Genomic DNA, 16,871 nt, shown 5'->3' on the forward strand with positions numbered 1-16,871 from the left:
CTCATCCCTGGAGGCTTAAACGACACATCACTTGCGCCACAGGGGCATACTCACAGTTAAAGAGTAGATAGCAGGATCCATGGTGTCTAAGTCTCTTTCCAGTGGAGAAAACTTCTGGTACATGGGACAGCTTTTATCCCACAGGACAGGGGGCTTCAAAACATAACCACACCCACCATTCGACTCAAACATGGCAGCATTTAAATGTAAAGGAAGGTCTGCGGAGCAAAAAAGCCAAGGTTACACACTATTCCATGAAGAAGAGACACACCCGTAAGCTGTGTTCCTCTATTGCCTCTGCCTCAGTTCCTGACTTCCCTCCATGAAGGAGTGTGACCCGAGAGTTGTGGGCTGATGTAACCCCTTTCCTATGCTTCTGGTCATGGAATTTTAGCACAGCAATAGAAACCCTGACTGAGCCATGCTCCATAGACTGATGCATTCAAACCATGCGCCAGATTGTATTAGGAGAGAGAGAGGTACAGCAGGTAACAGATAACACAAAAATAAAACGAGCAAACCACCACCACCACTCCCACCATCACCCCCCACCACCACAAATCACTACTACCATCACCACCACCACAAGCACCACCACCTCTACCACAAACTACCACCACCACAACCACCACCATCACCACCACCACCTCCACCACAAACCACCACCACCACCACCACCACCACCACCACAAAATACCACCATCACCACCACCACCACCACAAAACACCACCACCATCACCACAAACCACCACCACCACCACCACAAAACACCACCACCACCACAAAACACCACCACCATCACCACAAAACACCCCCACCACCACCATCACCACCAAACACCACCACCATCACCACAAAACACCACCACCACCACCACCACCACCATCACCACCACCACCACCACAAAATACCACCATCACCACCACCACCACAAAATACCACCATCACCACCACCACCACTACAAAACACCACCACCATCACCACAAACCACCACCACCACCACAAAACACCACCACCATCACCACCACCACCACAAAACACCACAAACCACCACAAAACACCACTACCACCACCACCTCCGCCTCCACCACAAACCACCATCACCACCACCACCACCATCACTACCACCATCATAAGCTGCCGCCGCCACCGCCACCGCCACCACAAACCACTTTGCTCACATAAATGAACAAGCCCCATGTTCCGACACTAAACTAGGTTCTGCCTCTTTAGAACTTCTGCATGTAAAACTTCACTACATCCATCAGAAATCCCGTCTTATCCTGAAGTTTGGAACAAAATCATTTTCTTGGGAAAGACTCATTCCGTTTTATTTTCATCTACAAATACCAAACTGTGCACACCATTTTATAGCCAATTCTTGATATTTCAAAGGTAAGATAAAAATCTTAATGATGCAAGGAAGAAAAACAGCATTTTCTTGAAATCTTAATTTTGGGCCATAATAATTTTTACCTCTTTTTTTGTGAGGGTTAAATATGAAAAAAGTCAGCAGACATGATTCATATCATGTCCACAGGCTCCTCAATCATAAACTTTAGGAACCCTTACAAAGGCTTTGAGTGTTTTGTCGCCAAATTTTATTTGGCACAGTTTTTGATGAACGACTGTGCAGTTTCTGGACTCTTCCATAGTCACGTGTTCATGGGATGGCTCAGTCTGTATAAATGTTGCCCAAAAGAGCAAAAGGTTTATGAGACACACCTGACTAATGTTCCCTCTTGTAGATTCCTTCCATGTGCCGAATGAACTTTGCTACGTGACCCAACATCAAGGAAAAGTGTGCTAAGTGCCTTTGAACAACAAAGACTTGGCTCCTACTCTTGTATCTTGTGTATAAAAAGTTTTCCACGTGTCTGAGGTTGGCCAAGGGCATGCTCAGAGATTCCTGCAGAAGACGTATTAGACACATCAAGCTCCTTGAGCCTTGGTCTCCTCTGTTAAATTCGTGCACAGCACCCATTTGTCAAGTCCCTTCCAGTTCTGATGTGACTGGCTTACAGAGGATACGCTGTCCCTTCACTGGCCACTCTGTGACATGAAACAAACATAGCTGGGATGGCTGAAAGAGTGACACAAACGGCTCGATTGAGGTGGTTGAATGTAAAATAGGTATTTACCCCCAATTTGAAAACAGCATTCCTAATCTTAAAACCCCAAATCCAATACTCTGTGAGTTATGATGTGACACCGCAATGTAAAAATCCCTGTCTGGCCTCATGATTGGTTGTGATAAAAAAAGGTATGTCTGTGCATATATTTCATATATTTCTACAAATGTCCCAAAAATTTTAAATCTGAAAAACAAACAAATAACAAAACTTTACATCCACAAATGCTTTCAGTCTTAAGTGTTTTAGATAGAGGGTGATCAGCCTGTATTCTTACAACCGTCATAGTGGCTCACGTTTAAGGGTGTTGACTTTACTCAATTTTGGGCTCAGACATTCTTTGCACTGTGCCTAGCCTAATTGCTTTTTAAAAGTTGATTTTTAAAGACTGGGTCCCCCAGGCATCTTGTTGGGGTTGGGGGTGGGGTTCTGAACTTGCCAAGTAGACAATGTTGGCCTTAAACTTACAGAGACTGGCCTGCTTTTGCCTCCCAGTGCTGGGGAGATCTGCCAGTCTCTGTCTCCAAGTGCACTGCTATTAGCTATTAAAGGCTCTAAGGCACCTTTTCTTAGTTAAGATCTCATCTGGTACTTCAGTATGTAAAACGGATCTCTGTGAAGCTCTTCAGTTCAAGATAAAGAGAGACTCAAATAGAGTCTACTGTCTTCACGGGGAGTTCTAGTGGTTACCTGAGGCCAGAGCTACAGTGTGGAAACCTGTTTGTAACCAAATGAAAGGGCATACAGGAACCAGTATACCCTGACTGGCCTGTCTGAATCAATGCATACCATCAGACATGTAGATCAGACAGACATCACTTGCATGGTCTCCTAATCACTTAAAAACACTGGTAGGCAGATACCACACTCATAATAGTTACCCTTGTATTTAGGATCTTGAAAAAAAGAAAAACACGAACCCTGAACACTGCAACTTTAATCCAATAGAGCATAATAAAAGCAGCCTTTTTTTTTTTTTTTTTTTAATTCCCCTGACTGGGATTGGAATGCTTACATCCTGGTGGGTTCTGGTATATAGAGCAAGAGCAAGGTTCATTCTGAACTTTGATGGGCCATTGTCAGTGGCAACCACAGTTTTGCACACCAGCTCCAGGTTCACAGGCTTGGTGCTCATTTCTATTGAGCACGGACCTGCTGATCATTTCTGAGTGTACACGTCAGCTGGAAGCTTGATATTAGACTGTAGATGTCCCACTTCCACAGACAGCCCGGCAGCAGGGTCCCCTGACAGCTACAAAACGGCAAGGCAGATGAGTCCTGTGAGGTGAGGCTGCTGGCAGTATCCTGTCAGCAGGAAGGGTCTTGGAAAAGCAAGTGCTTCTTAACCTCGGCATTACTTTGAACAACTGAGAAGTGGCTATTTTGATATTGTTTATCTGTCTGCTTGGATTTTCAAGTCACAGAGAAACACCTGGAAAATAGCTTGTTAAGGTTTGAATGTGAAATGTTCCCCAGAGGCTCATATGCTTAAACACTTGTTCCTCAGTCTATGGACACCCATCAGGAGGTAGAGCTTTACTGGAAGAAGTGGGTCAATGGGATGAGCCTTCAGGTATTACAGCCTAGGTCTACTCCATGTCCCTCCTCTGATTCCTGACTGTAGATGTATTGTGAGTAGCTGACCTCTGATTCTCCTGACAATGCCTTCCCTTCTTTGATAAACCATATCCTCTTCCTAATGTGTAAGTGTGAAAAGTAACAGATCTGGACCAAAATAATCACCATCATCATCATCATCATCATCATCATCATCCTTCTCATCATCATCACCACCACCATCAAGAACCATAGGTTCACATCTCAGTGAGGTTGATCAGGAGTTGGCTTAGGCTCAAGGCAACATATATTTATTATCTTCTATGTGCAAAGTCTTGAGAGAGGCTCCAGTCACGACTGCATAAACGAAGGCCAGTCTGATAGATGGACAGAGCCACTCTACGTGGAGCTTGTGTGCCTTGTACATCATGGGTGATGTCTAAGGCTCATTGAATAGAACTAAGAGAGATTAGATGATAATACTCTTTCTGGTTTGCAAGACTGTGGAGGGCCTTTTTGGGGCAATTTGCTTCTAGACACTTGGTGTCGGGAATTTGAAATTACCAGGACAAGAGAAATAAGGTCAAAGCAGGAATCTGACTCTGGGCCTGGACTCAGGAGACAGACCCGGATTAAGAATATTTGAAGCTCAGGGCAGGCTCAGCGGAAGCATGTGTGACAGTCCCTTTGTCCCGGTCCTCCTGCTTAGCCCCTAGAAAAGATGCTCACAGGAATTTTGTTTACTGCCTTGCTTGGTCCTTGACTCCGAACTGATCTTATTATTCTGCATGTAACGAAAGTGGTTTAAAAACAGACTGGAAAATAAAAAACCCTGCTTCAGCCTCAGTTCTGGTTTTGTCTAATTGTCTTTTTTTCTTTTCAATCCTCACTCCTGCCCCCAGAGAACCTGTTGTTGGACCGAGCTGGCCTTGGTGACAAGGCTATGCAGAGAACCTGGCAGATGAACCACACACCAGCCATCTGCCTCCCTTGAGTCGGGTAGCTCCAACAGGTGCTCCCGGCTTGATTGTGGGAGACTAAAGACTGCAGGGGTGGGTGGCAGGCACTCTGAGGCTCAGTTCATGTTGTGGACTGTGGAGTAGGTTCAGGAGTGGTAGCTTCCTCTATTCCCCCTAGGTAGGGCACCGTTTGCCATCAGTGGAGCCAGGGTGTCTGCACTAGTTCTGCCTCTTCAGGAACAGGGCACATCCCAAGCCAAGCATCCTTCTATTTCCTTGAGGAAACCAGTGTGCTAGTTATTATATGAGCTTAAAAGACTTCACTAGCATAAGAGTCCAGGGAACCTTGGCCTCGGTGATACAGACAGAGCCAGGGAGGTAAAGGAACAGGCCACTTGTGAAAGACTGAGAAGAAATGGAAAAGAAAACTTTTGCAACTCCAAAACCATTTTGCCATTATTTCCACCTGTGAGTCCAAATCCTACTGTTTTTAACAACTTATCAAACTCCCTTAAGGAGAGTTAACATTTGTGCAGTGCTTTTCTTTCTTTCTTTCTTTCTTTCTTTCTTTCTTTCTTTCTTTCTTTCTTTCTTTCTTTCTTTCTTTTCTGAGAGCTTTGCAAGTTGCTTTTCCTTTTATACCTTTCTTAGGAAATCCCGACTAAAAACAGTATATATGATCAAGGCAAAACAAAGCAGGGAGATATCCCTGAGCAGATGTGTTTAGTGTCGGCTGCAGTTGACCAATGCCAGACACCTCTCTGTCCCAGAGCTGAGAGCCATGGTCTGATCTCAACTGGAAGCGGAGCACATGGTGGTTTACGGTTTGACACAGGTTCAGATACGGGTTGTATGAGATAAATGACAGAGGCTACTGTCACCTCTGCTGTTCAAAGAAAAGACAAAGACATTGCCTGAGTTTCTAGGAAACATCCCCCATTTTCTAAGGCATGCGCACACAAATGCCTTATTTCCCAAACCCACAGAGAACCCAAACTTTTCACTGTAACACACTCTGCAGCCTTGGGCACGTGGTGCATCTGAACCGTCTTTGAAGTCACTGCTTTTCCCCTTTGAGACAAACTCTCTTCATAGCCTAAGTCGGCCTTGGACTTGGCAGCCTCTTCCCTCCACCTCTGGAGTGCTGACATTCAAGGGAGACACAGCGACACCCTCCCTACTTTCGGACTTGCAAGGACAATTGGTTTATAAGTGAAGCTTGGAAATTCCTCCTCCACAGAGCTTTTAAAATCCATCTGGGTCGACTTCTCTCAAGAGCAGCTTGTGTTTAACAAGTTTTCTTAAGAGAGTCACCGCCCACCTTCTCTATCACTTCAAAATAGCAGGACAATGATTACTGTGAGCTTCCTACTTTTCTGTCCTGTATTCTTCTTCCACATACGTGTGCCCCTGCCTGGACACTCTGTCTCTCTGTCTGTCTCTGTCTCCCTCCCTCCCTCCCTCTTCCTACCTTCTCCTGAGAAAACAAGTGTTCACAAAACTTGTTATTGCACATGATAAGACACGGAGAGAGGTGAGGATGTGGGCTCCTTACCATCCGTCTGGTAGTTTAAAGCTACAAGCTGTATCCCATGGAGCCAGAACACGAGGGGGTTAGGATTGGACGAGTCGATTCTGGTGGCTGCGGGGTAGGTCCTCAGCAGCTGACAGGCAGTGTGCTGGATCAGTTTCTGAGAGTACCTGCGACACAGGCGTTTGGCAGCGTTTTCATTCAGCGACGAGATGTGATAGCATTTGGGAGTCCTAATGAGAGCGCTGAGGGATGCGCCTGGGCTGAGTGGAGAAGATTCCTCCCAGATTTGTCGAACTCCCTCACAGGAACCTAAACACAGCAGACCAGTCTCTGGTTAATGGCAAAACCTCAAATTTATGAAAGATCGCTCTCAACTGCACATCAGATACAGGGTTGCAAAAGGAACCAGCCAAGTGCATCCTGAATGCGACTTGGGAGTTAGTTGGCTACCTTGAAACATGGTTGCTACTGAGTTTTAAAATGATGGTAGCAAGATGGGGTGTGGCTCAGGGGTAGGGTACACAGCCACTGGGCACAAAGTTTTGGGTTCAACTACCAGCACCAAAAACTAAACTAAGTAATAACATGAGGACAGTAACATCAATTTAAATTGGACTTTTATAAGTCCTTTTGCCTCAAGACTTCATTGTTCTGTGGGTAATCTTTACAAATACAAAGCCTGTACGCAAATGTATATGACCCACAACAAGAAACAAAAATCCAAATATTCTATCAGTGACCAAGTGGTTAAATAGCTATCCATAAAAAGGAATATCATATAGGCACTCGGGAGGGTAAGGCGGACAAATGTCCAGTCTGGTGTGTGTGACAACTGAGAGCTCATGTGTTCGATTACATCCCACTTTAAAAATCTTTTTTTTTTTCTTGAACAAATTACAGCGAACTCCCCAGTGGTCCACTCTGAGGAACAACAGCATGACACTGAGAGTGGAAAGGAACTGTATTCATCATTGTATCAGCTGGACTTTTAACTGGGGGAATTTATTACTTTTACAATGAGAAGTAATTAGAAGTAAAATGATGTATCCTGCGGATTCAGGACTCTGTTCCAGAAACCGCCAGAACATTCGAAGGTGCTTCCAATTTTTCTTTTGAGGCGAAACAATGTGAGAACATCGTCAGTAAAAATGCTATTGGCAGTGAGTTCAAAGAATAAATTAACAATTGAAAAATATTTATGTTGTACTTGGATAGTGTAAACATCTATAAAAATAAAGGCAGGTTTCAAAATTCAAAGGAAGTGGCTGGACAGCAAACTATCTGAGTCATCTAGGATGCCGGAGCAAGCGAAGACATTGAGAGAAGGTGACTTTACTTTTTCCAGATGTTCTGTTAAATGATGCCGTCTCCCCGGGGCTCATTCTGCCAGGATTGTTGCCAAAAATGGACTTCCTGCTTTTCCTTTCTTTCCCTCTGCTAGAGCCAGATGAATTTAGAGTTGACAGGCCTGTTCTCATAAAACGAAAATAAATAAGCCAAAAGCTACAGGCAAGAGAGCTCAACATTTTCCATCTTCATTAATGTTTATATTGAAGCTCTACCATTTCCTCGTTACATAGCACAGAAAACCCATTACACTTTAACATGGTTGATAATAGTATTGAAGGTAACTATAACCAAGTTTATTTAATCCCTAGACAAATTCAACAAACATTGCATAGTTATTAGAGAATAATCCCCAAATTACAAAACAGCGTGTGCACACACCCCCACCTCCACCCACCCCACTCATTTCTAGTGAAACGTATGCCCGAGCTTTAAAACTGCACATACAAAATATGCTACAGTTAATGTTTATTTCCTAGAGGCTAACAACACAGCCTGGGAAGATGCAAGATTGTGAACCTCGGCATCGTATTGTCCATATTCTAAGTCTTCTGGCATTCTTTGTGGAGCCCCGAGGGCTTTCTCCATCCACATTAGCTTGTCTATTATCGTGGTCTTTGTTCAGCTCCTGTTTGTGGGTGTAGCTTCTGACATCCCTAGGTAACAGTTTCACAGCAAACTCCCTGATCCTCTGGCTGTTATGATCTTTCTGCCACTCCTCCTCCCCAGTGTTCCCTGAGCCCTAAGTGCAGGAGCTGTTTTGTAGACGCATCCTTTGGAACTGGGCTCTACAACTCTGCGTTCTGATTGTGGTTTTCTGTAATGGTAAAGTAAGGAATGGTGAGAGGGAGAAATAGTCATCCTCCGGGAAGAGCACGCCAATTGGTTGTCTAATGCCAAGTGGGCAGTTCTCATATACAACGTATATTATATGCAAGTAACAGTGTAAAGACTCAGCAGGCTGTATATGCATCAAGAGATCTATATAAACAATGAAAATTGTTATATATGTGAAAAATATGAAAATTAATGAAGCTTGTTTTATACATATATCTGAAAAATATATATCTACAATTAATGAAAACAAACAAACAAACAAAAAAAAAGCCATGAGTTTGAAAGAGAGAAAGAAGGAGTATATGGGAAGGTTTGGAGGGAAAAGGGAAGAAGGAAATGATATAATTGTAATCTCAAAAAATTAAAGAAATAATTTTAAAAAATCCTTCTGACATGATCTTTGACCAAACCTTCTGCTTTTTTTCTTATCTAAAAACTAGGTGTGACTAAAGAAACTTACTCCTAGGATTAGTCTGAGAGCTCAATGGAAAAGATATAAAGATGATGTTTTTGTGGCTTTTTTTCGCCCCTCACTCCTGGTCCACTCAGTCCCTGGATCCTTTATGCCAGGCACAGTGCCCGGTGCATAGCAGGAACTTAGTATATTTGCTGAATGAGAGAATGAACGCACAGCAACCACACAGACCCAGCTCTAGTTTCAGAAGAGTGACTTAAAGGCTCCTAGGAGCCATCATCCCTGTTGTCATAGCTGTACCATTGGAGAGCAACTCCTTAGGCTGCAGTTTGGGAGGTCTTCCTCAGAAAATGGAAACTCTTGTAAGAACATCAGCAGAGAAAGGACAGGGATGTGTTTAGTCACAAATGAGCATGTCTGACCCTGTTGGGGTGGCCGAGTACCAGAGATCGGATAGCTCAGGGATGAGAACAAGCCAAATACTATTGGTCCTTTAAATAAAAATGTGGTGCTCAATGACTTCTCGTGATGGTATGCTATGGTGTCTGATTCAGCCATCATCAGAGGGGCTGCCTTCTGCAGCAGATGGGGACAAATACAGACCCACACAGTCAGACATTACACACAGAGAGACTTTGGGACAGAGCTCTTCTGTGGAAGGGGAGGCATGAGGAGTGTAAGAGCCAGAGGGGATGGATGGCACCTGGAGAACACGCCATCTGAGCGCACAGAACTAAAGCACCAAGCTCAGGGCTTGCACCGATCGGGACCAGATTCTCTCTCTCTCTCTCTCTCTCTCTCTCTCTCTCTCTCTCTCTCTCTCTCTCTTTATTTCTCTCTCTTTCTCTCTCTCTCTCTTACTCTTCCTCCCTCCCTCTCCCTCCTCCCTTCCTCTTTTCCTCCCTTCCCCCCTCTCTCTAACACACACGCATGTACACATACACATGCACACACACACATCCCTAAATAAAAATAAATTCTTAAAAGCCAAGGGGTGGTGGCTCATCTCTTTAATTCCAGCATACAAGAGTTGGTTGTTCCAAGACAGCCAAGGTTACACAAAGAGACTCATTCCTTGAAAAACCAGATAGATAGATGATAGATAGATAGATAGATGGATAGATAGAATCTCTTTTTAAAAAGCTATGTTTTGTAAATGTTTTAAAACAATGCACTAGGAATAACAGCTAGTTGTGTGTGATGGTGCATACATCAGAGGCAGGTGGATCTCTGTGCATTTGAGGCCAGCCTGGTCTACCTAGCTCTAGGACACCCAAAGCTATACAACTAATCAAAAGACTGAAAATCAAAACAAACAGAAAATAGAACAACTACATATGTATCCTGTCCTTCAAGTTAGGAGTTAGGCCAAGCAGCCACAGACCCTATTACAATTCTTTATCTTTCTTACCTGGAAACTTTACTGCCTGACAGTAGGTGATGAGGTCAGAGAGCTCCGGTGCAATCTGCCTGCTTTCCTTTTTGTTCTGAGGAAGGTGAAACTCCTCTCCCAGTTCCATGTCATAAACCTTCCAAGGAAAACGAGCCTTTTACCAGAAGGTAGAGTCCCTTCACTCCAAATCCCCAAAGCACTTTCTCTACCCCTCTCCCACACGGCCAGCATGCTTATCCTTACTAAGTATTTCTTCACCCTCATATCTCGGCACCTTTGTGAGGGAAAGGAGTGTGTCTAACTTATCCTTCATGTCCCGTAGGAGGAATGCATTATCTTTCACACTGAGTAGGCTATCCACATTTGTTGAATTAATAGAGGATTGATGATTTATATGCTCCGCTGCCACTGAACAGATTTCCTGTGTATATGGGCTGTGAGGCACCTGAGGGCGAGGCCTGGGTATTTCATGTATTTTTCAGGTCTCTGTGTTCTTGCTAACTCTTCATAACCTGGCTTCCTTTCATCTTTTTGATGTGAATGACTTTAATGTTGTCCTCTTGGCTGGAGTGGCCTGTTTCTGTACACTTGAGCAAATCTTCACTCTTAAAGAACATCTTCCACAAGAGCCTGTCTTTGGTCCTCTGACAATATAGTGTGATTATTATGCTTTTTACTTACTCACAAACATGATTTACAGGTCTGACCAACCACTAACCCATCCATCCCCTGCACCAGTCCAGTGCCTGCCACATATATAACTCCAGTGGGTACTGACTGGGTGAAATTATGCCAAGTGGCAGCAGGTGTCCCATAACATCTCCATGTGGACTTTGGCATTTGAAAGAGGCGGAGTGAGAAATAGGAAGGGGAGGTGAGTCCCAGCCAAAAGTGACAAAATCCCAAAGGTCCAATATTCATGTACAGAAAAGCAATCTCTGGAGAGATGGTTCAACAGTTAAGAGCACTGACTGCTTTTCCAGAGGTCCTGAGTTCAATTCCCAGCAACCACATGGTGGCTCACAACCATCTGTAATGGGATCTGATGCCCTATTCTGGGGTGTCTGAGGACAGCCAGAATTAAATAAGTGAAATCTTTAAAAGAGAGAGAAAAAGTGACCTCTCACCTTTCCCTTATTGCCAGAGGGATTGTCCGCTTTCTTTATTCTCTTGGGGACATCTTCATTGTACTCAAACTGGAGCTTGTCAGCACATGATTTGTTCTCAGGTCTGTCTTCCAGAATATTGTCTGAAAACGAGTTACCAGGCATCAGCAAGAAAGAACGAAATGCTTCCCTTCAGGGCTCTGTGTAAGAATATCCGGCTACTTGTGTGTATCTGCAACACTGAGACACTGGCTACATGCTACCAAAATGATGGCTTGAAGCACGATTTTAAAACTTGGGTTACATGTTTAGCTGCGTGAACTCATTTATCAATAGTTACGGTTCCATACAGATATACTCTAGATGAAAAGTCAGACAGATTCTATGTCAAGAGGCTGATGGCACACAAGCTGGGAAGGATCTCATGGTTCAAGCACTTCTAGGTTGTACATTTGTGAGTCAACCAGCCTTCCCTTGAAATGAAGTTATGTGCTTCTTTTGACCCCAGAAACATCCAATCAATATCCATGGGAGAATGCTTTTTCTTATGCACGATGCAGTTTCCCCAATTTAAGTTCATCAGAAAGGAAAGTTTTTAATCACTTGTTTTTACGTTATAATCTCAATGCGAATCGTTCTAAGTATGGTAGATAATCTTAGATTTTTGCCATGTTTGACATCTCTATTCAGAACAAGTGTGAAAGTTTGAGAAGTACGTCATGATGTTACTCTTAAAAAGTGAGAAGCAAGAGAAGTCTCATTCCAGATTCACTATCTTTTTGGACAAAAAAAAATGCTTAGACCAAAATATCCTTATAACAAATCAGGGCCATGCAGCTTACCTAGAGATCAATAATTTCACTGCACTTCTATGCACAGAAGTGTCACAACTCCATGCTAATCCGACCCAAAACAGTGGAGACATAATGCAGACATCCATGCAGTTAAAATACTGGGTTCAAATGGCATTTACCTTCCTGACTGTTAGGAAGAGGGGAAGCAGTTAGGACATCTGCTACAGAGAAAGGGAAGCAGAAGGAAGATACAGGGAAGGAGAATTAAGTCAGAGCTAGATACATCAAATTAAGGTGGGGGGGCAAAGCACAGGTTACAACAGCTTAGGTCACAAGGTTATGAATCAGAAAGTGTCTTAGAGAGCTAATATTTTGACTGTCATAGATTCAAGGATTAACAATAAAGGAAATACAATCCATCCTGGTCCTTGGATAGTGGAAGCAAAAGGATTAGGAGTTCAAGGTTATATTCAACTACATAAAGCATTCAAGGCCAGCCGGGGCTGTGTGAGACCTTGTATCAAAACAAAACAAAAAAACTCAAAGCAAACATTGTTCATTCAAATCATGCTAAAAGCTGTCAATTACTAGTTAGGACTGTATTATTCTTGATATGGCTTTAATAAAACTCAGAGAGGTGTGAGATGCATTGCAACCACTATCGAAAACATATCATTGCTAAGGCATTTAATGGTTGCCTATGCAACCTAATGTATTGGCTGGTTTTATGTCAACTTGACACAAGCTGGAGTTATCACAGAGAAAGGAGCCTCAGTTGAGGAAATGCCTCCATGAGATTCAGCTATAAGGCATTTTCACAACTAGTGATCAAGGGGTGAGGGCCCAGTCCATTGTGGGTTGTGCCATTCCTGGGCTGGTGGACCTGGGTTCTATAAGAGCAGGCTGAGCAAGCCAGGGGAAACAAGCCAGTAAGCAACATCCCTCCATGGCCTCTGCATCAGCTCCTGCTTCTTGACCTGCTTGAATTCCAGTCCTGACTTCCTTTGGTGATAAAGCAGTGTGGAAGTGTAAGCTGAATAAAGCCTTTCCTCCCCAACTTGCTTCTTGGTCATGATGTTTTGTGCAGGAATAGAAAACCCTGACTAAGACAGCTGTCATAGGACAAACTTCACAAGGCATGCCATGACTTCAAGGCCTATTTGGAAGTCAGCCAGCCAGAAGGATCTTTCAAATGGAATGAAAAATAGTCATGATAGCGGACTTCAGCTGTCATAGATCACAGAGGTGTGCTTGTGTGTGTGTGTGTGTGTGTGTGTGTGTGTGTGGTGTGTGTTGAGCACAATAAAACATTCAACAGAACTTTTTCATGACATTTCAGAGAAACTTCTGGTTCCCAGTGGTGAGAAGTCAGTGTCCAAAGCCTCATACACCATGGGAGTAGCATTTCGTAGGCCTCCACTTTCAGTGAATACTCCACTCGAACCTTAAACAATGCATACCACTAACAGAAATTTAGTGAAGAACAGAGTTAAATTTTATGTCCCTACACAGAACTAAATCAGAACACTCTTCCTCTCCTCTGTTCATTTCGCTATTTGCAAGTAAAAAAAAAAAAAAAAAACCTACAGAAGTGATTATTTTAAAAGCTTCCTTTCCTGCTCGAAAGAAGTACAAAAGGCCCAGGGTAATTTATGATGGAGAAAAGATTTATATTATGGTGGACCAACTTCTTACAGGAGCAAATAACATCTGGACTGGCTAATTTGGCCAGTGTAATTTTTCATTTGTTCTGAGTCCATTTGTTTGGCTTTGGGGGCATTTCCATGGAGGTGTACACACCAGGGTGAAAACTTTCCACCTTCCCCTGATTTTTCAGGACTGGGATGCTAATAACCTGTCTTGACTCCAAGTTATTACGTCACAGCAGCATTTCCAATCAAATAAGTGGGCCTTTAGCTGACGGCACACGAGAATCAACTATTTCGACTGGTTATCGCTTGGCATTACATTTGAGGTCAGAGTACAACTCGACAGTTACCAGCGAGGAGGGCTTTGAACTGAAACATGATTGGAAACAACCTTGAGTCTGAGAAGCTAATGTGTGGAGGTGGCTTGGTGGTCTTCACATCAATGGCAAATGTTTACTAGTGGGAACAGCTACCCAAGCAGCATGAGTGTGCCCAGGATCACAGAGCCTTTGATAATACGAGGCAAATGCTCTACCATTGAGCCAAACCCTCAGCCCACACTGTACAATACAGGAGACGGAATCAGGAAGACCAAGAGTTCCAGGCCAGCCAGGACTAGACAAAGAGACTCTGTCTCATTAAAAAAAAAAAAAGCTTATGCAACTAGAAACCTTGCTGTTTTCTCATGGGGACACTAATGCCTTTTAGAGGGCACCAAAGTAAAAGCCAAGTATCAGCACTGTTACAGGAGGAAACATCGTGTAATCTCCAGCTCATGACACCAATTATAGGCGAGTGAACCACACACAGACCCCAGTTCTGACTTGAGAACAGTCCTCACTAGTAACCTTTAACCTTTAGCCATCACTCGAGGTTTTCTCTTTGGTGGGGCCGGATGTCTTGTTTGGGTTAGTTATCTGAGAACATGGAGGAAGGAGAATGAGCCTCCTCTTTTTGGCGCCAGATCCCCAGAGTGACAGTGAGGGGGGAGAGGTAAGGGGGGAATTAGGTACGATGAAGGTGTGGTTTTCTGTTTGTATCCCACCTCTTCCCCACACAAACCCATTCCCGAAATGACGCCTCCACCACATCCCTTCCCCTTGCTTCCCGTGTGGTCCTTGTCTTCCTAGAGTGTGGCTGTGGTGCTTACCAGAACCCAGCCCTTCCTCTGTCCTCACTAAGCATCTGGATTCTTAAATCACCTCTATTGCTCATCTATGGTCTTCTAGATTTATTTGGGAAGTGGAAAAACAATCCGCTGTGCACTTGCACACCCACATCAGTAGGCTCTGCATCTCTTACCATCGGAGAGGGACTCGTAGTCATAGTCATATTCGTCCTCCTCATCCTCCTCTTCCTCGTTACTGGCAGGTGGCGGGTTGGCATTCCCACCAGTGAAGGCCTGTGCTTGCATGGATGCCAACTGATGAGCCTGTAAGATGGTAGCAATTAAAGACTGCACATGCAACCCACGGAGCTTCCGCCCCGACCTTCAATACTGCCACCTGGGGCTTACCACGGCTAGAAAAGTGAATTGTGCCTTCCGGGTTCCTTTGTGAGAGAAGAAAGTGTCTGGATTTAGTGTAAGACTGGCACCTGCTAGTGGCTTTGTCCTCTCATTGGAACCCACAGAGAGCTAGAGCCAGGGTAGCATCTTGGATTTCATTTTGTGTCTGGCTTCTTGACTTGGAGCTACCCTGCTTTCCTTGCCATACAGGCATGAAAATGACTCAAGCAGTTTCTAACTAACCTGACGCCTATCTTAACCTGTCAAGTCTGAAGGAAAAGAGATAAATCATCGTCTCTTATTAGCCTTTCAAGTCACCTAAGATTCCCAGAACAACAGTACCTCATTGAACAGACTCTCCCACCTGCACCCCAAATGAAGTTAGTTATCCACTACAGGGAGGCTGCTCCCGGAACCAGCAGTACTCGCCTCTAAGAGTCTCATTCCTTCAGGGATAAGGGCTTCTTTGGACCACCTGACAGGTCCAGGGCAGAGGCCTGTGCACACCTCTTGCCTTTTGCCTTTCACTTAAAGCTACATCCTGCCGGTGCCCTGAGGACAGAGGTGACATCATGGAGTCCCTCCATTTGGTATTCCTCCCAGGGGTGGGGCGCACTGAGTGCAGAATCTCTTTTCACTGCTTTCACTGTTACACGCATCTCTAAGGGGCACAAAGTGTAGTTTATTGAGGCTGCTTTAGCACCTTTAATGGAAGAACTTGGGAACTTTTAGAAATTCATAAGAAACCTGTGTGAAGTATTTGGATTCCTAGGCTCTTGGGAAAGTCCTGCAAGAGAAAAACTCTGATGCTTGGAAAACTAGATGGGTCCCGAGGGACAGAGTGAAACAGCCCATCCGTCATCTTTAGAGCAGGAAGTCTCTGCTAAGAAACTAATTTTTTTTTCTGTCTTAAAATAATATTGAAAGTCCTCTGACCTGGAGAATAGTGCTAGAATCCCTGTGGATAAGCAGACCAGAAGAACAGTTGCTAGTTTGGAGAGATGTTATCGGAGCTATAAATCAAAATAACAAAACAGGCTGAGAAATTTTAGGGAACCTGGGGCTCAACAGATGGCTCTGTGGTTAAGAAAGCATATGTAAAAGGTCAGCTCCAGGGCTGGGGACCTGGTTTTGATTCCCAGCACCCACGTGATGGATCACAACTACTCATCACTTCAATTCCAGGGGATCTGATGCTCCAGGCATGGACATACATGCAAAAGAAACACTCATATACAGAAAATAAGTAAATATTAAATTACCTTTTGAAAAGTAAGTTTAACTTCAAGGGGAATTTGATGCTTCTGGCCTCTACAGGTACCTTTGCCTATGATTATGGGCACGGCCCCCTTCCCCACACACTTAAAGATAATAAAAAAAAATACCATTGAAACAAAAATTTGAGAAAACGTCAAAAAAGTATGATAGTGGGTCAAGTGAGTGACGGTTTTGAATATAGGATGAATATAAATAATTCTTGGAGATGTTACCAACATCTGTGAGACAATAAGAAAACATTTCTCCTGATTAAAAAATAAAAACAAAGCATAGGGGTTGGAGAAATGGCTCCGTGGTTAAGAGCACTGATGGCTCTTCCAGAGGTCCTGAGTTCAATTCCCAGCAACCACATGGTGGCTCA

General features: G+C 43.9%; 1 protein-coding gene across 4 annotated transcripts in view; it reads right to left on the bottom strand.

The window, feature by feature from the left end:
- Window positions 1–16,871, bottom strand: part of PLCE1 (phospholipase C epsilon 1) — a 283,791-nt gene that overhangs the window by 21,642 nt on the left and 245,278 nt on the right. For 3 of the 4 annotated variants that reach the window (XM_080913304.1, XM_080913303.1, XM_080913302.1), the window contains 6 exons: window positions 15,028–15,157; window positions 11,304–11,425; window positions 10,195–10,312; window positions 7,521–7,652; window positions 6,206–6,493; window positions 55–218 (listed from right to left, as the gene is read on the bottom strand). In XM_080913304.1, the coding sequence (XP_080769430.1) occupies window positions 55–218; window positions 6,206–6,493; window positions 7,521–7,652; window positions 10,195–10,312; window positions 11,304–11,425; window positions 15,028–15,157 (954 nt within the window). The remainder of the gene's footprint in view (window positions 1–54; window positions 219–6,205; window positions 6,494–7,520; window positions 7,653–10,194; window positions 10,313–11,303; window positions 11,426–15,027; window positions 15,158–16,871) is intronic. The other variant, XM_080913305.1, reaches the window with a different exon arrangement.

Source organism: Micromys minutus (genome assembly GCF_963924665.1).
Source record: "Micromys minutus genome assembly, chromosome: 2".
Classification (NCBI taxonomy): Eukaryota; Metazoa; Chordata; class Mammalia; order Rodentia; family Muridae; genus Micromys; species Micromys minutus.